The 18,498-nt window shown below is 56.2% G+C and overlaps 3 protein-coding genes across 4 annotated transcripts; 2 read left to right on the top strand and 1 right to left on the bottom strand.

Moving 5' to 3' along the window:
• Positions 1-685: 685 nt before the first annotated feature.
• On the bottom strand, positions 686-11,011 carry GUK1 (guanylate kinase 1). Its single transcript, XM_088534807.1, has 8 exons — positions 10,954-11,011; positions 6,126-6,239; positions 4,612-4,653; positions 4,137-4,233; positions 1,950-2,088; positions 1,209-1,293; positions 849-934; positions 686-765 (listed from the first exon to the last, which is right to left on the bottom strand). Exons 1-8 carry the CDS (start codon positions 10,994-10,996, stop codon positions 730-732), a joined length of 642 nt encoding a protein of 213 aa, XP_088390933.1. The 5' UTR covers positions 10,997-11,011; the 3' UTR covers positions 686-729.
• Positions 11,012-11,702: 691 nt separating this feature from the next.
• Positions 11,703-12,271, top strand: MRPL55 (mitochondrial ribosomal protein L55). The gene is made up of 3 exons (XM_088534759.1): positions 11,703-11,728; positions 11,818-11,995; positions 12,101-12,271. Exons 1-3 carry the CDS (start codon positions 11,703-11,705, stop codon positions 12,257-12,259), a joined length of 363 nt encoding a protein of 120 aa, XP_088390885.1. The 3' UTR covers positions 12,260-12,271.
• A 714-nt stretch (positions 12,272-12,985) lies between these two features.
• CUNH1orf35 (chromosome unknown C1orf35 homolog) lies at positions 12,986-16,685 on the top strand. Of its 2 annotated transcripts, none has more exons than XM_088534747.1 (8): positions 12,986-13,082; positions 13,166-13,316; positions 14,628-14,673; positions 14,767-14,849; positions 15,857-15,929; positions 16,054-16,133; positions 16,301-16,468; positions 16,544-16,685. In XM_088534747.1, exons 1-8 carry the CDS (start codon positions 12,989-12,991, stop codon positions 16,674-16,676), a joined length of 828 nt encoding a protein of 275 aa, XP_088390873.1. In that variant the 5' UTR covers positions 12,986-12,988; the 3' UTR covers positions 16,677-16,685. The 2 variants fall into 2 exon arrangements, with proteins under 2 accessions (XP_088390873.1, XP_088390872.1); XM_088534746.1 differs by having other exon boundaries at positions 16,298-16,468.
• The last annotated feature ends 1,813 nt before the right edge of the window (positions 16,686-18,498 follow it).

The following is an 18,498-nucleotide window of genomic DNA, read 5'->3' as shown; positions in this document are numbered from 1 at the left end:
AACCCAAGAGAAACGAGAATAAGGCACCTCGTGAGACCCGTTTTGGGTGAGAAAAGGGGTGTCGGGGTGTGAGGTGCCACCTCGGTGGGTGAGGCTCAGGATCCAGCCCGCTGCAGGGCTCAGGATGTACACGAAGGCATCGGGATTAATGCTGAAGAAAACCAGGAAGCCAAGTGCAAGTCATCCTGCAAACAGCACTTGGGAAAAACGCTCCTGCGTCTCAGCCAGAGACCAGAGCAAGGGACAGCAGCCAAACCAAACAGCTCCTGGTAGGATCCCTGCAGGACGACTAAGCTGCAGCGCTTGGAAAGGAAATATTCTCTCCTCCAACTTATGGATGCAGGAGAATCCCCCCCCAAAAAAATAATCTACCTGCATCTGGAATCTCTATGTGAATTGCAAGAAGGCTGCCTGGCAGACAGGGGGGAAGCTCCTGGATAAAGGAGGAGAAAGGCTGGTGGATAAATCGCACCCTGCAAGTGTCCCTGTCCCCTCTCAGCGTTTTAAGCAACCCCTTTACTCACCAGGAGCGGCCGCTCAGCACAAACACAAGCGCGACCGGGTTTCGTTTTCTTTTGTTTTAATAGAAACATCCTAGAATAACTTTGGGAGGGGATCGGGCTAACGGGAACGTCTCTTGGAATAAAACGCTGAGGAATGGGAATGATGTGCAAAACGCTGAGGCTCCGGGAATGATGTGCAAAGTGACAACGTCCAGGCGGGCTCAGCTCAGGACTTGCTGGATTCTTGGGCCTTCTTGATTTCCTGCAAGGAGACGAGGAAAGAACTGAGCACCCGTCGCTCTCCGGGACGGTGACAGGCAGGAACCCCCTGGATGCAGGACTCACCTCCAGGAGTATTTCCTTCAACTCGGAATAGGCCTTTTCTAGATCATCATTAATAATGACCAAGTCAAACAGGCCGGGCTCTTTACCTAGGGAAGGAAAAGAGGGTTTAGAGGGGAACACGTTTCTTCCCTGTGTCCTCTCATGTCAGACCTGAGTTCCTTAGGCATTTAGGACTGTTATTTCAGCTATTGCTTCTCTCTACCAAGCATCCACTAGGAATTGCAAAGGGAAATGCTTTGGTTGAGCCTATCCAGCTCCCAGCCCCAGCCAGCCCTCCTCAGAGGAGAGAGAGATGCCCTTAGGGTAGAAAAGGCCACCTAAGCCACCAATGTCCCCTCTCTCGAAGGCCGCTGGACTTACTAAGCTCCAAATCTACGCAGGCGGCGGTCAAGCGCTTCCGTAAACTTTCTTCTGTCTCAGTCTGTCGCTCGCGAAGTCTTTTTTCCTAAACCCAACATTAAATACATTAAAAGCAACGTGTGTTCCCAAACCCGAGGGCAGCCAACACCAGCCACCCCGTCCTCTTAACGGCCACTGCCCCCTGCAAGGGGACACATTCAACCACAGAGCAAATCAGGGCTCAAGTTTCCAGTATCTCTTTCCACTGCAATCCTTTTTTTTTTCTTTTTTTAATTATTATTATAATTATTTCTTAATCAGCAGCTGGGCCTGGGAAGTGAAATCTCTCTGCTGGAGGAACCAGACCCAGGCTGGGATCCAGGAGAACTCTAATGTTAACTCCAATGGATCTGGAAACCCGCCTTGCTACAAAAAAATCTCATCTTTACCAAGGACGACCCATGCTTTTTACAGCATTTTAAAGGTTCTGATGGAGTTGAGAATCGAGACAGGAGCAAATTACACTCCAAAGCGTGGAAAGAGACTGGAGGGGAGATCCAAGCAGCACAGAGTGATGCCTTACTGGAAGCCAAGAGCTGGTGCTGCAGATTGAGCAGGGGTAACAGCGCACTCAAAACCAACCCCCCATCTATTGGGCAGTCCTTTAAAATCTATTAAACAGTGAGGGGGGACCCTCATGGCTCCAGAGCGAGATGCTGATTACCTCTAAGTGCCTAACAGCAAAGGAAGGCAGCCGCTCACCAAGACATCCAGGGACGGCGGCTGCACGGAGATGTAGATGGGGTTCAGCTCTGTCCTCTTGATGTTCTTCACGCCCTGGATGTCGATGTCGAGGACGCAGATCTGGTTCTGGGCCTGGATGGCCTGCACGGCGCCTTTGCTGGGGACAGGGAGAGAGGGACGTGGTTATTCTGGGGCTAGGAGGGTGGTGGAGCTGCAAGGAAGGCGGTGGGAACGGGTACCGTGCACCTAACCCCCCTGCAGCGGGGCTGAGACAGGATCCTGCCTTCAGAAGAAGAGATTCTGCTCTACAGCAGCAGCCTCAGAGAGCAAAATACTCAAAACCTGCCCTGGAGACCACCCGTTTCCATACCAAAGCCCTCAGCCTGTCTCCTGCACTCTAATTTCAGCCCCTCGTTAAAGGCAGCTTCTGAAAAGCCCCAATTTTGGGAAGAGGGCTCAGCATTACCCCAAAGACATGGTCCTTGCAGGGCTCCTAAAACAAGCACTTCATTTTTAGTTATTAATTATTCTAATTAGCTGGTGGGATTTAGCAAGAATAAAGCGTTGGCCAAATCTTCAAGTTTTCTGTTTAGCCTAAGGGTCCCTCTCCCCCATCTTATCAACCAACTCTGATTATGAAACATCCTCAGGCACTTAAACAGAAAAATCCTCGCTTGAGTGGTTCCAGTATTAATTTTGCTTGAAAACTTACATATATTTCTGAGTTGATCTGAGTTCATTCCAGCTTTTCTCCCACCAGAGCAGACTAGTGGTCCATGTGACCAGCAAGAGAAGTGAAAAACGGGGAGAAAAGCCCTTCAAAACTGAACCCAGTTGGGTTATTTAAACCTGCAGTGATTAGGGCATTTTATCTACCAAGACCTGATGTTTTTAGGTTTATTTAACCTACCAGCATTAGCAGGGCACATCCTTCTCCATCAGTGACAGGCACAAAGCAGCAATCGGTCAATGTGAGGAGGCAACACGAGGTTTTAGCAGGAAGGGAAAATTCCCTGCCTGCCTCAACCCGGAGCCTTGTTTCGCTAACCAGTCTATGTAATCAGGGCAGAAATGCACCCGGAGGCTTCTCTCAGCCTGGGCAACCACAGGGAAACTCTACAGAGCCACCAGAGATCACAAGGAGATGCCTGGGTTGATCCCATTCCAAGCGTGACACCTGCACCGACACCCCCACGCATCCCGTGCTGCCACGTGCAGGTCCATTTCCAGGCCAGGAAGATGGTCCTTTGGGCTCTCTTAACCGATTCCACCCGGATTTGGTGAAGGAAATATCTTAAAACAGCCAATTCATCGAAACGCCACCAAAAGCAGCAGGAGGGGGAGATGCCTGGTCAGCCCCCATCCTGAGGAGCTTTCCAAAGCATTTCAAAACTGCTTTCCAAAATGCTTCTCAGGCAACTTTCTCTAATTTAAAAGATTAAATATCTTGGAACTTGCTTAACTTTCCTCCTTGAGCTGTACCACAGTGCCACACTTTTCTAGCAATAATTATGTAAGATTATTTGACTTCTAATTAACATTGCGGCTTAATGTTTTATTGATCCCTAGCTCCAGTGCCCAGAGCAATGCTATTTTAAAATCCACCCAACTCTTTAACCCTGGTCAAGGGTGCCATGCAATATATCTGCTGGTAAGCAGTTACTTTTCCAAAAAAAAAAAAAACTGCATTCTTGTTTCACCAACACGTGTGTGATAGCATCTGCTCCTGAGTGTCATATTCAGACCACAAAATGACATGGGGATAATGCACAATAAGTGTTCATCTTGCCACTAGTCTCTGCAGAGCACTTGGGGGATGTTAAGGAGCGCAAATAGTCTCTAAAAATCACCCTTGTGCAAGGAAAGTGTTAAGTATAGAAACTCCTTCAGCAGCCCCCAAACACTGAGGGTAACAGAGAATCCCATGTTGCAATGAGGAATTAATCATAATGAGGTGGAGCTTTGTGAGAGTTGATTTTGCTGCTTTAATAGTGACCAAATACGGCTGGCAGGTCCCTGCTACCAAAACGAAAGGCTTTTTTAAGGCCAGAATCTGTGCATTTGGGGAAAAACAGTGCCACTAAGTTAAAATATTTCTTCCTTTGTCACCAACTGGGTTCAGTGTTGACAGTGACCGAGTTGGGCACCTTGTCTCCTCCACATTTATATTTCATATGTCATCCTGTACGTATTTATATTTTGTACCTTGTCCCATACATGTTTCCGGAGAATTCTGCGTGCTCAATGAATTCACCAGCATCGATTTCTTTCTGCATCTCCTCCCTGGTCACAAAGTGGTAATCTGTATACAGCAAATGGGGAAAAACACCCAGAAATGAACAGTTTTGAAGGCAAAGTGCGTGGCCAAGATGCGAATGCTTAGGACCTGGTCCTATTGCGAGAGATAAAGGCACTTCATTAAGCAGCTGCATTTCCCAAAGAACCAAATATTTAGTGTATCCAACCCGAGATACTTGGCACTTCAGAAAACCAAGTCATTCAAAGCCCAGGTATGGACTAGGGAGCTTAATTTGAGAGCCCCACTTTGAAAACTCTGGTTAGAGGCAGGATTATCATCTCTGTAAATGGGTATTCATGCAGTTTTCTCATAAAGATCGACTTAAATTTTCAGAACCATAATTTGTTGAGTCTCGTGTAGGCCCTGTTGCAGTGCACTGACCTTTGCCATTGACTTCTCCAGGTCTTGGCTTCCTCGTGGTATCTGTAAGCAAAAGATGCCCTGGTAAATTCTGCAAATCAACTAAGGAAATAATAGCATCAAAGAAATAAAAAACCCACACAGATAAACCCATTCACATAAAAGGCTGATCCTCTTTCAAAAGGATCAAAGCTTCTGAAATCAACTAGTGTAAAACACAACAACAGACTTGGAATCAAAGGTGTGAATCAAGATAACCTGAAAAGAAAAAAACATACAAAAAAGCAATCGAGAGTGGCCAGTTTGGGAGCTAAAGGGTCAGGCTTAATTTTCTACTCTGCTACAGACTTCCCTGTGCAATTCAAATTATTCAACAGATTCAAATTATTCACATTATTCAATATATTGAGCATTATTCAAATATCTAGCTTGCTGCAGCAATTAGAATTAGCAATGCCCTACTTTGATAAGTTATCTTCATTGCAAAAGCTCAAGCAGCGCCTACATAAGTGCTTAAAATAGCCAGATTTATTGAATAAGGGCAAACTCCTAGGTGAGGTGGTTGAATAAATCAGGCACCCCACAAAGCCTTTTGGAAGTCTTTCAAACTTGTACTATTTTAGGCTTATGATGTGCAAACCAAACAAGATCTGACAGCCGCTCAGGAGGCAACACTCACAGTTTTCTTCAGGATTGGTGGGAATTAACCTCATGAGAGAAGGCTCTGATCACCTCTTAGCTTTTATAAAGTGTTAATTGCCAAGGTCCAAATGATCTATGGAGATTTAGGGAAAAAAAATAGATACTAAAAAGCAACTTGAGGAAGCAAGATTTACTTCAGGGTGAACTCTGTTAAAAGATGCTGTTGAATTAACAATATTGGATGAAATATTAACAAAAAAAAAAAAAGAAAGGGACCTCACAGACCTCAACGCAAGGATTTCATTTGCATTTGGGGTAGCCAGTGTGAGAGCACAAAGTCAGCTATTTTGATATTAAAATATCTCAGGTAGGAAAATAGGACCCTTGGCCAGAGCTTGGTAATCAGAGTAGAAAGTGAATAAAAAGTAGGAATGTGAATGGAAGTAGATAACGGGAGGAACCATCGCTCATTGGCCTGACTACCAGATGGGTCCTACCTGGCTTGTATTTTAAAACCAGAGACTGTGACTGTGCTAAGCAGGACCCAGGTGGTGCCGAGTGCTCACTGGCACCCACAGGTGGGTGGAAAGACCTGGATTTGAGGCAGGTCTTCTCTGGGATTTGGTTACTTTCTGAGTCAGGAATCACTTGGAAAAAATCTCCTTGTTCTGAGCTGTGTTCAGAGATGTGGTGACTCCCTGGACCTTGAAAGGTGCCTCCAAATCCTGCAGCTGCCTCTTGGTACTAGTATCAGAAAGGCCTGACTTATTCAAGCACCTCAGAGAACCCAGACAGACTAGGATGCGGGCACAGACGCAAATGATCTGGGGCACAAACACTGCTTCCAAATGGGGTTTTGGGGCTCCCCTTCGCCCGTGACCCCAGCTACTCACGGGAGACGCTGAAGCCGAAGACGTTCTCGTACTCCTTGAGCAACTTCTTCAGCAAAGTGCTCTTCCCCGCGCCCGACGGGCCGCTCAGAACCACCGGCCTCGGCCCCTGCATGGCTGCAGAGACAGCAAAAACACGAGTCTGGTTAGAAAGACCACGAGAAAACAGGTCACCGACTGCGGTCACGACCCAAAGAGGAGACTGGACATCAGTGCAACGCGCCGAGCTACAACAGAGGGTTAAAAGGTCCTGCTTCAGTCCACCTGGATTAAATATGAGCGTTAGATGTGCAGTAAAAGGGAAATAAACCTCAAAGCCCTGCAAACGAGCCAAGGAGTTGGGAAATGAATCCCAGCTGGACACGGCCACACCTGGCCATGGTGACTCCGGCCTGAGGTCTCTCGTTGCAAGCAAGAAAGCCCTAATATTTTCTCCTCAAGGTCCTTTCTCCTAAAGGCAGCCTCAGGTCACGCAGACTTTTCTGCAATTGTTTCTTCAGCCCGAAAGAGAAGAATGGGTATTTTCCTGCACTCGCCTCTCTGGGGAGGAAGAATTAATGATTAACGTGTGAATAAAGGAAAAAAAACCCCATGCTTCAGCACAGAGAATATGGTGGGGCCAGTCATCCATCAATTCAGCAGCTTTTAAAACAGAGGTGACAAATCAAACAGGTCTCGTTTCCTGTTTAAAGGAAATACATATTCCCCTCGGAATGTGGTACTTTAACCTCGCCCCAGCAGCACGGTGCCTTCAAATGAGACCTCAGCAATGTGACCCCGGCGTCGCAAATCGCCTCCCGAGGAGCCTTAAACCCTCTGCAGCCCCGGGTCGAGGCAGCCTAATCCCTCCAGGCCGCCCACCTGCGCGGGAGGCTCCTGATCCGCAGGTTCCTGCTGCTGGGAAGCGGAACGGGGGAGCTCAGCTGCTGCTCGGAAAAGAGGAGCCACCCAAAGCACCAGGCCGGGGTGCTAAAACAAGGAATTTTCCTGTCGCTCTCCAAAATTTCTTCTACCCTTTAGCAAGCACCGGTAGGAAAAGGGGAATTCGGACCAGCCCGGAGCAGTTACAAACCCCTCATCCCACCCAAAGCGCATCGGGAAGCGGCGAATTCCTACCTTTTGCTTTCGCAGCCTTGCGCCCCAGGTGCGAGGCCCTGCTCCCTGCAGCAGCGCCGCGCTCGCAGCAGGAGCGAGCGGGAGGAAAGCCGGGCTATTTGTGGGCCACGTGAAGCCGTAATCGCAGCGCCTCCGTTTTGAGACGGCCAATGAAAACCCACTGCTGATCTTTAATCTCCTCCTGTGGCTTCTTCCCCACTCCCTGCTGCAAACGCCATTCGCCTGTGCGGGCCACCCTGCTCTGCCCAGGTGCTTCAGGAAACAGCAGCCAAAAGCCCGCGGCTGTGAACCCAGTCCTGTGTACCCCAGCTCAAAGATGCAGTGACCAACGGTGCAAGGAAGAGGAAGATCTGCTGCTATTTGTGGATCAGAGGAATGTGAGGTAACCACCGGGTAGCTGAGGCTGGAAGGGACCACGGGAGGTCACTGGTCCTACCTTCTGCTCCAGCGTAGCTCATCCTTATCCAGCGTTCACCGATTCCCAGACTTCAAGAACGGACGGGGCTCCTGGATCACCTTAGTGCATGCTAAGTGTGAAATGCAATAGCAGGGAGCTACTGTGCTCACGTTACACCCAGCACGGGTGTCTGGTTAAGACACCCCTTCCAGAAAGACTCCTCTTCATTTCAGTCACCTTCTCCAAAAAGCATTCGTTTGGGGAGTTTGTGGGGCTCTTGCCTCCAGCTTCATGTCAAGATTAGGACCTACCCACAATGAAGGTGACGGAACAATTTTATTCTCTTCCAACACACGTGAACCCAAGCCTTCCAGCAGCATGTTCTAACACCTCCGTGGTGCCACCTTCTCCATCCCTTTGGATCCATCCCTCTCCATCTCCCGCATTGACTAAAATACCTCAACACTACAACAAAAGCAGACTTGAGATCCTTGCTGTCACTGGCCATAATTCTGCCCTCCAAGAGGCTGAGTGACCATGAGCTATTACTGCTCTACTTCACTTCTAAAGCCTTCATTTTCTCCTCAAGCCTTCAGGTTGCAAACAAGGGAGGGAGCAGGTCCAGCAGGTGAAAAATAAAGCGCAGTTTCCCAGGAATCTGTGCCCTGAGGGTGTGGATTCCCTGATGTCTAGGGAGGATGAAGTTGCTGAGGTTTTTCTCTCTGCAGGAGAATTCTGCAGGGAGGCTGGAGGAAAATGGGGCCTCTCCTCATTTAGGAGAGAAAAACTTTTTTTCCACAAAAGTGCTAACAATCAAAGTGAGAGACTCGCACCCAAACAGGGCAGAGAGGAGAGCAGCAAGATGGAATTCACAGAAAACCCAGTTTCTGTGGCAGCAGACAGCAAACGCCCTGCTGGTAAATTTGGGATCGGTGCCAGGACAAAAATAGCCCTCGTGGAGGCACCGAAGAGCCGTTTTCTGCTTTCTGCAGGCACCCACCAGCCGTCACAGTGTGGTGAGACCCTGGCCCTGGCTCTGCCACAGCACGAGGACGCGAGACAGCCCAGGGACTGCAGAGGAAGGATAAGGATGAGGATGGTCTGGGAATGTGAAACGGGAGCTCATGTATACACACAAACGTATTTTTTTTTATTAATTTGGAGGGCTTAACTTGAAAGTCTGTCAAGGCAACAGTTTCTTCTTGAGGCTCAACAAGTCTGACCTTCCCAGCTGGCTCAGTCTGGCAGCAAATTTGTGCAGGTCCAAATCTTAGGTCTCCTAAGGAACCTCAGCTTATCCCTGGAGCGTGGGACATTTCCGAGTCTTCTCCTGCTGAACTTCCCCTGAATCCTCCCTGGAAGGCAGCAATGCAACTAGCAAAGCAAAGGATGGACGTCACAGGAGTTAAACGAAATTAATGCTGATTAGAAGACAGGCTTTAAAGAGAAGGTAAAACCACCTTACAAATAGAAAAGAAGATTACAGGACTACTTTTTTTTCCTGGAGCCCCAAGACAGGTCTCACAGATTAGGTGGATAATCCCATCCTCTATTTTTAGCAGGCTCTTCACAAACCTGCCATTCCCCCTTCCACTCTTCCCAACTCTCTCTGGTTGGCAGAGCTGATCATGTCACCAGAAAACCCCACCTGGCAAAGCTACTAATGCCCAAAGGAGACACTGGGGACTGCCTAGTTAAGCCCCAACGCTTAATTAGACCACGCACAACCCCAGCAGGGCCCAGCAGCAAGGAGCTCCCTCCTGCTTCAGCAACATCCACCCAGCGCTGCCCTTCACATGCGGGTGGCAGTTTCTTTCCTCTCTTAAAAGTGCTGCTAAAACACGATCAGGGTGTCCCCACGCAGCCGCAGGGCGCATCCTTGACAGGAACGATGAACCGCTCTTCTTCCTGGAAGCAGTTATTCCCAAAAAACGCTACTTAGGCCCTTCCGTTGACGCTGCCAAAGGGAGAAGGAGAAGTGTCGGCTCAAGGTCACTGCAGAAATGACTGCAGCCCAAGTCACGGGTGACAGAAAAGCTGCCTAACGGGAAAGCCGGAGCAGCTCGGGTGACCAGCAGGTTGCAGGGGAGCCCCTGCCCTTTCCATCCGTCTGGGCAAACTTTGGGGTGTGGAGGGGAGCCGGACACAGCGATGCTTCCCGGGCGCCCTGCAGCCCGCTCGTCCCTGCTTGCACGAGTCAGCACATTTCCAACCCAGTGCGTTTCTGTGATCCTTGGGTCCCCCAGGGCACCCGCTTTTGTCCTGGTCCGATTCAGGTGACTGGGGGGGTGCCCTGAGCTTGGTGCACCCAGTACAGCCATCAGGTCAGCCCAACCCAACTCCAGCACAGTCAACCTGGCCCAACCCTGGCACAGGCACCACATCAACCTGCCTCAGAACAGCCACATCAACCCAGCCCAACCCCAGCAGGGTCATCAGGTCAACCAACCCCAACGTCAGTGTGGTCACGAGGTCAACCCAACCCAACGCAGGTGGGGCCACCATGCCAACCTTCCTGAGGCCAGCCACCACATCAACCCACTCCAACCCTACTGCAGTTATCAAGACAACCCAGCTGAACTCCAGCGCAGTCACCAGGTCAACCTGCCCCCAACCCCGGCACAGCCACCACATCAACCTGCCTCAGTGTGACCAAGTCAACTAGCCCAACCTCAGCATGGCCATCAGGTCAACCCACTCCAACCCCAGAACGGCCACCACATCAACCTGCTGCCGTCTGGGCACACCAACCTCCCCAACTCCCACCAGAGTCATCAGGTCAACCTGCCCCAACCCCAGCACAGCCACCATGTCAACCCAGCCCAATCCCTGTACGGCCACCACATCAACCCACCCCAGCACGGCCACCACGTCAACCTATTGCAGTCTGGCCACCACAACCCACCCCAATCCCACTGCGGCCATCAGGTCAACCCGCCCCAACCTCAGTGTGGCCATCAGGTCAACCCACCCCAACCCCGGAATGGCCACCACATCAACCTGCTGCCGTCTGGGCACACCAACCTCCCCAACTCCCACCAGAGTCATCAGGTCAACCTGCCCCAACCCCAGCACAGCCACCATGACAACCCAGCCCAATCCCTGTACGACCATCACGTCAACCTATTGCAGTCTGGCCACCACGTCAACCCGCCCCAGCACGGCCACCATGTCAACCCATTGCAGTCTGGCCACCATGACAACCCGCCCCAACCCCACTGCGGCCATCAGGTCAACCCGCCGCCCCAGCGCGGCTCCCCTAGCGGGATCGCCCCAGCGCCCCTCCCTCCTGCCGAAGTCCCCTCCCGCCGCGCTCACCCGCCGCCCGGGTGATGACTCCGCGCAGCCGCCGCCAGCTCATGGGGGGGCGGGGCCGCCGCCGCGCGGGGCCGGGGCGGGGAGAAGGGGCGCTCCCGGCAGCCCCCGCGCCCCGCCGCTCCCGCCGCCGCTACACGGGCCGCCGCCACGTCACCGGCCGCGCCGTCACCGGCCGCGCCCCTGCCGGCGCGCGGCGCTGACGTCAGCGGCGCGGGCGAACGGAGCGCGCGGGCGGAGGGAGGCGGCTTTGGCGGCGGCCGCGGTCACGTGAGCGCGGCGGCGCGAACCATCGCGCGCGGCGGCGGGGGGGGGACCCGGCGGCGGCGGTACCATAATGGCGGGGAGGGGGGAAGGAGGCACCGTGGGAGGAACCATAATGGCGGGGGGGCGGTCACCTTGGGAACGGGACCTTTGCGGGGGGGGGGTGGGGGGCTGCATTGGGTTGAACCACTGTGGGGCTGGGGCGGGGGGGGCGACTTCCTTGAGGACCGAACCACGGTGGGATGAGGGGGAACCTCCTCGGGCGGAACCACTGCAGGATGAGGGGGGGGATTGTTCCTTGGGTTGAACCACTGCAGGGTGAGGGGGGGAAATTCTTCCTTGGGTTGAACCACTGCAGGGCGGGGGGTGCCTCGGGCTGAACCACTGCGGGTAGAGGGGGAACCACCGACCCACGAGCCCCTCTCGTTGCCCAGGGCGGCGTCCGGAGCCGTCGCGGAGCCGCTCCGGGTCTCTCCGCCACCGGCACCATGTGGGCGCTGAGCCGGACGCTGGGGTGAGCAGCGAGCCTATTCGGATCATGGCATCCCGCAGGCTCCCCGTGCCCTCCCGCCTGACCCGGCTCCGTTCCCCCTTCCCCGGCAGCGTCCTGCGGGCCGGGGCCCGCGGCCTCAGCGCCTCGGCCGCCCGCTGTGACTCCAACAGGGCCTCGGTGGCCCACATGCGCCGGCCGGTGTACGGGCGCCTCTACCCCGTGCTCCTGGTGAAGCTCGACGGCTCCACTGTCCGCGTGCGCTACCGGGAGCCCAAGAGGATCCTCATGGTGAGGGTGCTCGGGGAGCGAAAGCCCCCGAACACGGTTATTTCTACAAAAACGGCGCCGGGGGGACGCCGGCCGCGCTCACCCGCTGCCCCCGGCCCCGCGCAGCTGCCCCTGGACAGCAACACGCTGCCCGAGGCCGAGCGCAGGGCCCGGCTGCGGCGGCAGGCGCCCGCGAAGCCCAAGGGCGGCGAGGACGAGGCCTTCGAGGAGGCCGACCTGCGCCGCTACCAGCAGTTCTGGAAGAAGGGAGGCCGCAGCGCGTAACCGCGCGCTTGGAGAAGGAGAAAAGAAACACGTGGGGAAAAATAAGAACCGTTTATTTTGGAAATGGGAGTGTTTCTGCCTCGTTTTCATTGTGGGGAGCAGGGGCAGGACGGACTTCATGCGCGCTCCCCCCCGGGACGCCATGGTAGCGCCCGCGCCCCCCTCCCCGCGCGGCGCGGTGGTAGCGCCGGGGGCGGGGCCAGAGCGGCGCGCGCCGCGGGGGGCGGGGCCTGCGCGGCCGGAGCGACGGCGCGAGGTGCGGGGGGGGCGGGGGCAGGTGCGGAGCGGCGGGGGGGGGGGGGAACCGGGGAGGGGGAAGGGGAGGGAACCGGAGGGGGGAGAGGAAGGGGAGGGAGAGGGGAGGGAACCGGGGGGGAAGGGGAGGGGGGGGTGGTTTGGAGTGTGCGACCCCCCCATCCTCCCGTAACGGCCGTTACTCGGGGCCGTTACTCAGGGCCGTTACGTTGCTCCATCCGCTTCCCCCCGCAACCGCCCTCCCGCATTAACCGCCCCCCGGCTGCACAATCCCCCCCGCAAAGGCCACCTGGGGGTCCCGTGTCCCCTCGCGCTGCGGGGGCTCTACACGCCCTTTACCCCCCCCCCGTTTTGGCTTTAATTAAGCGCAGAGTTGTGATACCTCTGCGTGGGGGGGTTCCGGGGGGGGGTGATCTCATGATGTTATTTATTTATTAGTGTCTTTATTTGCGCGTTGGTTCGCGAGGCGGCGCCATGTTCGGCTCGTCGCGCGGCGGCGTGCGCGGCGGCCAGGACCAGTTCAGCTGGGAGGACGTCAAGGCCGACAAGCAGCGCGAGAACTACCTGGGTGAGGAGCCCGCCACGGAGCCCGGGGACCGGCCCCGCGGGTGCCGAGCGGCCCCGCGGGTGCTGAGCGGGGTGTCCCCGCAGGGAACTCGCTGATGGCGCCCGTGGGGCGCTGGCAGAAGGGCAGGGACCTGACGTGGTACGCCAAGGGCAAGGCGGCGGCGGGCGGCGCGCCGGACGCGCAGGAGCTGGCGGCCGTGCGGCGCGCCGAGCACGAGGCCATGCTGGCCGCGCTGTGAGTGACGGGCGGCCCCGCGCGCGGGCGGGCGCGTGGGGTGGGCACCGTGGTTGGGTGGGTCATGGGATGGGGCTTCTCCATGGGGATGAGGACCGTGGTTGGGAGGGTCATGGGATGGAGCTTCTCCATGGGGACATCTACCATGTTTGGGTGGGTCATGTGATGGAGCTTCTCCATGGGGATGAGCACTGTGGTTGGGAGGGTCATGGGATGGAGCTTCTCCATGGGGGCATCTACCATGTTTGGGTGGGTCATGGGATGGGGCTTCTCCATGGGGATGAGCACTGTGGTTGGGAGGGTCATGGGATGGCGCTTCTTCATGGGGACATCCACCATGGTTGGGTGGGCCATGGGATGGAGCTTCTCCATGGGGACATCTACCATGTTTGGGTGGGTCATGTGATGGAGCTTCTCCATGGGGATGAGCACCATGGTTGGGTGGGTCATGGGATGGGGCTTCTTCATGGAGACATCCACAATGGTTGGGTGGGTCATGGGATGGAGCTTCTCCATGGGGATATCCACCATGGTTGGGTGGGTCATGGGATGGAGCTTCTCCATGGGGATATCCACCATAGTTGAGTGCATCATGGGATGGAGTTTCTCCATGGGGATATCCACCATGGTTGGGTGGGTCATGGGATGGAGCTTCTCCGTGGGGATATCCACCATGGTTGGGTGCATCATGGGATGGGGCTTTTCCATGGGGATGAGCACCATGGTTGGGAGAGTCATGGGATGGAGCTTCTCCATGGGTCATCTACCATGTTTGGGTGGGTCATGTGATGGAGCTTCTCCACGGGGATGAGCACCATGGTTGGGTGGGTCATGGGATGGGGCTTCTTCATGGGGACACCCACTGTGGTTGGGAGGGTCATGGCATGGAGCTTCTCCATGGGGGCATCTACCATGTTTGGGTGGGTCATGGGATGGAGCTTCTCCATGGGGATGAGCACCATGGTTGGGTGAGTTATGGAATGGGGCTTCTTCATGGGGACATCCACCATGTTTGGGTGGGTCATGGGATGGAGCTTCTCCGTGGGGATATCCACCATGGCTGGGTGCATCATGGGATGGGGCTTCTCCGTGGGAATGAGCACCATGATTTGGTGAGTCATGAGCTGGAGTTTCTCTGTGGGAATGACCACCAAGTTTGGGTAGGTTGCAAGATGGAGCTCCTCCATGGGGACACCCACCACAGTTGGGTGCATCCTTAGATGGAGCTCCTCCAAGGCAATGGCCACCACAGTTGGGTGGGTCACAAGCTGAAGCTCCTCCAAGCCTGATGCTCTCCTGTCTCCGTTGCAGGGGTTATGGTAGCGTGCGGCGGCGGCCCACGGGGCTCAGCAAGGAGGTGAGGGTCTCCCTGGTGTCCCCGTTCCTCACCCCGCTGCTGGCAGTGCCGGCAGCCGCCCTGTCCCCCCGTGACGTGTCCTGGTGTCTGCAGGACCTGGCCGAGGTGTGCAGGCGGCAGAGCACCGAGCGGGACCCGGCGGACGTGGACCGCCCGGTGGGGCTGGGCAGCTCCAGGTGGGTGCACCGGGAGGCACCACGGCCGCACGGATCACGGGGCAGAGCTCCTGTGTGGGGACACCCACCGCGGCTGCGTGGGTCACGAGATGGAGCTCCTGGGTGGGCAGGTCGTGACATGGAGCTCCTCCATGGGGATGGCCACCGTGGGTCACGAGATGGAGCTCCTCCATGGGGATGGCCACTGTGGGTCACGCGATGGAGCTCCTCCATGGGGATGGCTGCCGTGGGTCACGCGATGGAGCTCCTCCATGGGGATGGCCACCGTGGATCACGAGATGGGGCTCCTCCATGGGGATGGCCACTGTGGGTCACGCGATGGAGCTCCTCCATGGGGATGGCTACCGTGGGTCACGCGATGGAGCTCCTCCATGGGGATGGCCACCGTGGGTCACGAGATGGGGCTCCTCCATGGGGATGGCCACCGTGGGTCACGAGATGGAGCTCCTCCATGGGGATGGCCACCGTGGGTCACGCGATGGAGCTCCTCCATGGGGATGGCTGCCGTGGGTCACGCGATGGAGCTCCTCCATGGGGATGGTCACCATGGGTCACGCGATGGAGCTCCTCCATGGGGATGGCCACTGTGGGTCACGCGATGGAGCTCCTCCATGGGGATGGCTGCCGTGGGTCACGCGATGGAGCTCCTCCATGGGGATGCCCACTGTGGGTCACGAGATGGAGCTCCTCCATGGGGATGGCCACCGTGGGTCACGCGATGGAGCTCCTCCATGGGGATGGCTGCCGTGGGTCACGCGATGGGGCTCCTCCATGGGGATGGCCACCGTGGGTCACGCGATGGGGCTCCTCCATGGGGATGGCCACTGTGGGTCACGCGATGGAGCTCCTCCATGGGGATGGCCACCGTGGGTCACGAGATGGAGCTCCTCCATGGGGATGGCCACCGGGTGGGCAGGTCGCGACGTGGAGCTCCTGCGTGGGGACACCCCCACACACGTCACCCCCGCTGCGGTTCGGGGCCGTCCTGACTTCGCCGTCTCCTCCAGCGGCTCTGCCGGGCGGATGCCCCTCTCCAAGGAGGACAAGGAGGCGGCCAAGATGGGACTCTCCATCTTCATGGTAGGTCCCGGTGCCTCAGGGGAGTTTCCCCCCAGGAGGTGCCCGCGCTTCCCGCCCGCGTTTCCCCAGATTTTGGGGCGACTCTTCCCCTCTCCGTGTTCCTTTGCCTCCTCCCACCCTGCAGCACCAGAAGGCTCCGGGCAGCCCCGAGGCGGCCGGCACCGTGAGGAAGCAGCACAAGGAGGAGAGGGCCGAGGAGCAAGGGTGAGGTGGGGACCCCGGGCCGGCGCTCCGAGGGGAAAAATGGGAAGGGAAAAGGAAAACGAAAAACAGAGGGTGGTTTCACGGTGGGGACATTCCCACCATCAGCAGCCAGGTCCTCGCGTGGCAGGGAGGGGGGACGTGACAGTGACCCCATCCCCTTCCAGCAGCTCAGAGAGCACCAAGAAACCCAAAAAGGAGAAGAAAAAGAAGAAGAAGAAGAAAAAGAAGCACAAGAAGGAGAAGAAGAAGGAGAAGCGGCGCGGGAGGGACGCCTCCTCCTCGTCCTGCTCATCCTCCTCCTCCTCCTCTTCCCCCTCTCCAGAGCGGGACACAAGGTAGCCGGGATGAAGGAGCGGGATGAGACGGGACGTCCCGGTTACCCCCCCGCTCACTCGGGCTCCGTCCCGCAGGCACCGTCGGAGGAAACCGGCCGACGGGGACGAGTCCCCGGGCAGCGGGCGCCGCTCGCGCAGCCGCAGCCGGGACGGCCGCCCGCGACGCCGCGGCCGCAAGGGGAGCCGCAGCCGCTCCCGCAGGTCCTAAACACTCCGCGTTTTCCAGACGTGGAAACCGTTTAACCGGAGCGAAAGTCGCGGCCGCCGGCGGGAGCGTCCGGATGGCGGCGGGAACGCGGGGAAACCCGGCGCCGCGGGGCGGGATCGCGGGCGCATCCGCCTGGGACGGGCCCCGCGGTGCCGCCGCGGCCCGCGGGTTCGGGCGGCCGCCTGTGTCACCACGCGCTCCCCCCCGCAGCGCAGGAGGACTTGGATGCAAATACAACTTTTCTATTTTTACTATCTCGTCTTTCGAGGCGCTTGTTATTTCTGCCAGGCCGGTGGGCGGTTTCTCTCCGCTATTAGCTGCAAAATGCACATGGGTCCTGGCCGTCTCCGTGCTGAACAACCCCCGTTTCTGCACTTGGTGCACACACGAGCTCCGTGGGGCAGGGGGACACGGGCTCCGTGGGCAGGGGGACGTGTCTCCCTGCCTGGCCGCGTTCCCAGGGGGTGCTGCTGGTGCAGCCACCATGGCTGGTTTCTCCAGGGCTTCTACCAGCCGCCCGTCCACATCTAGTCACCTCCCAGTAGGATGGGGCCCTGCCTGTCCCCGCTCTGTGACAATCGTCACTTGGGGACCCCCATGTCACCAGTGCAGCCTCTCCGAGTCACAGCAGGGCCCCTGCTCTAGGGATCAGGGAAGGGACATGGTTGACATCTCACATCACCTTGGTGGGGTTTGAGGTGCAATGAGCAGCCCTGAGAGAAGACGCTGCCCTAGGGGCGTTTTGCAATCCCGTGTCCCCTCGTTGGCCTCATTGTTACCTCTGGCCTCTGGGACAAGGTGGGGACCTCACAGTGCACGAACAGCGTTTGGTGACCGCCCTGCTGCCTTGGACACCGAGAGGGGACACAAGGGGTGAGCGGTGGAAAACGCAGCCTGCGCTGACCAGTGAGGCCGAAGGCCCCAAGTCCTGCAGGGCCCCTGGGCGGCCCCCGCTCTGCTCCGACTGAAGGCCAGGTCAGCGCGGGAGCGCCGAACCCCCCTCCTGCCTCCTCCCAGGACAGCCAAGGTCCTCTTTAGGACCATCCCATTGAAGTCCTACATGGAAGTGCTGCTGCTTAACCTGCCCAACACCTTTTCCTTTTACAGGTTTCCAACCCAAAAAACAGAGGCCAATTGACCAAAACTCAAGGAATCAGCCCCGTAACGACAGGCTGCGGCTGAGCGAGGATGAGCCCAACAGCCAAGAGCCCTGTTCTGTCCCCCGCAGCTGGGCTGCTGAAGGGAAAGAAAAACACCAGAGGGATTTAGGCAGCCAGAACGGGCCTTTTCCTCCCCAAAACAGCTTGGTCACAGAGGCTATTAATAACTGGGAAAAGCAGGACCATCTGCTGTGGAAAGAGTGATGATGGGACAACGGACACAGCTCGATAGATGCCTTGGAGGCAGTGAGGAAACTCAGTAGAAGCTGAATCCCAACCGCTGGTCCCAACCCCTCCAACCGCTGTGATCAAACTCTGGAAAACAGCAAAGGGGTTGAAGTTGTGAGGTGAATTCTGAGCAGCAAAACACCCCTCACACCGTGTTGGTCTTAGCTAGAAGCCCCCGAGCGCACGTGCACAAAGATGGTACAAAACAGCATGATACCAGTGCAAGTTTCATGAAACTTTTTATTCAACAAGTATTTCATTATGATTCTGCCAAGATGATCAAATGAACAGCAAGGCATAAAAAACATGAAATAGTTAAGAGATTTTATTCTAATAGCTTTAATTACAGTGCTTGTTTGTCGAAATGAAAACTGAAAACAAGTATACAAAACAGTTGATTACTAATTGTGTATTGAAAGCAATAAAGGTTTCCA

Source organism: Tinamus guttatus, unplaced genomic scaffold (genome assembly GCF_059628265.1).
Source record: "Tinamus guttatus ecotype Peru unplaced genomic scaffold, ASM5962826v1 Tinamus_guttatus_pri_ptg000599l, whole genome shotgun sequence".
NCBI lineage: Eukaryota > Metazoa > Chordata > Aves > Tinamiformes > Tinamidae > Tinamus > Tinamus guttatus.
The sequence above is the reverse complement of the archived record's forward strand: the minus strand, read 5'-3'. Positions and strand labels throughout refer to the sequence as shown.

Bases quoted from the DNA above. Each gene is read 5' to 3' on its own strand.
- GUK1 (XM_088534807.1), bottom strand. From the start codon at position 10,996: ATGAGCTGGCGGCGGCTGCGCGGAGTCATCACCCGGGCGGCGG. The intron at 1,294-1,949 runs GTGAGCGGCTGC...TGTTGGGTTTAG, and splicing joins CGCCGTCCCTGGATGTCTTG to GAAAAAAGACTTCGCGAGCG. The intron at 766-848 runs GTGAGTCCTGCA...GTCTCCTTGCAG, and splicing joins TGAAGGAAATACTCCTGGAG to GAAATCAAGAAGGCCCAAGA.
- MRPL55 (XM_088534759.1), top strand. From the start codon at position 11,703: ATGTGGGCGCTGAGCCGGACGCTGGG. The intron at 11,729-11,817 runs GTGAGCAGCGAG...CTTCCCCGGCAG, and splicing joins GCGCTGAGCCGGACGCTGGG to CGTCCTGCGGGCCGGGGCCC. The intron at 11,996-12,100 runs GTGAGGGTGCTC...GGCCCCGCGCAG, and splicing joins AGCCCAAGAGGATCCTCATG to CTGCCCCTGGACAGCAACAC.
- CUNH1orf35 (XM_088534746.1), top strand. From the start codon at position 12,989: ATGTTCGGCTCGTCGCGCGGCGGCGTGCGCGGCGGCCAGGACCAGTTC. The intron at 13,317-14,627 runs GTGAGTGACGGG...TCTCCGTTGCAG, and splicing joins GAGGCCATGCTGGCCGCGCT to GGGTTATGGTAGCGTGCGGC. The intron at 14,850-15,856 runs GTGGGTGCACCG...CGTCTCCTCCAG, and splicing joins GTGGGGCTGGGCAGCTCCAG to CGGCTCTGCCGGGCGGATGC.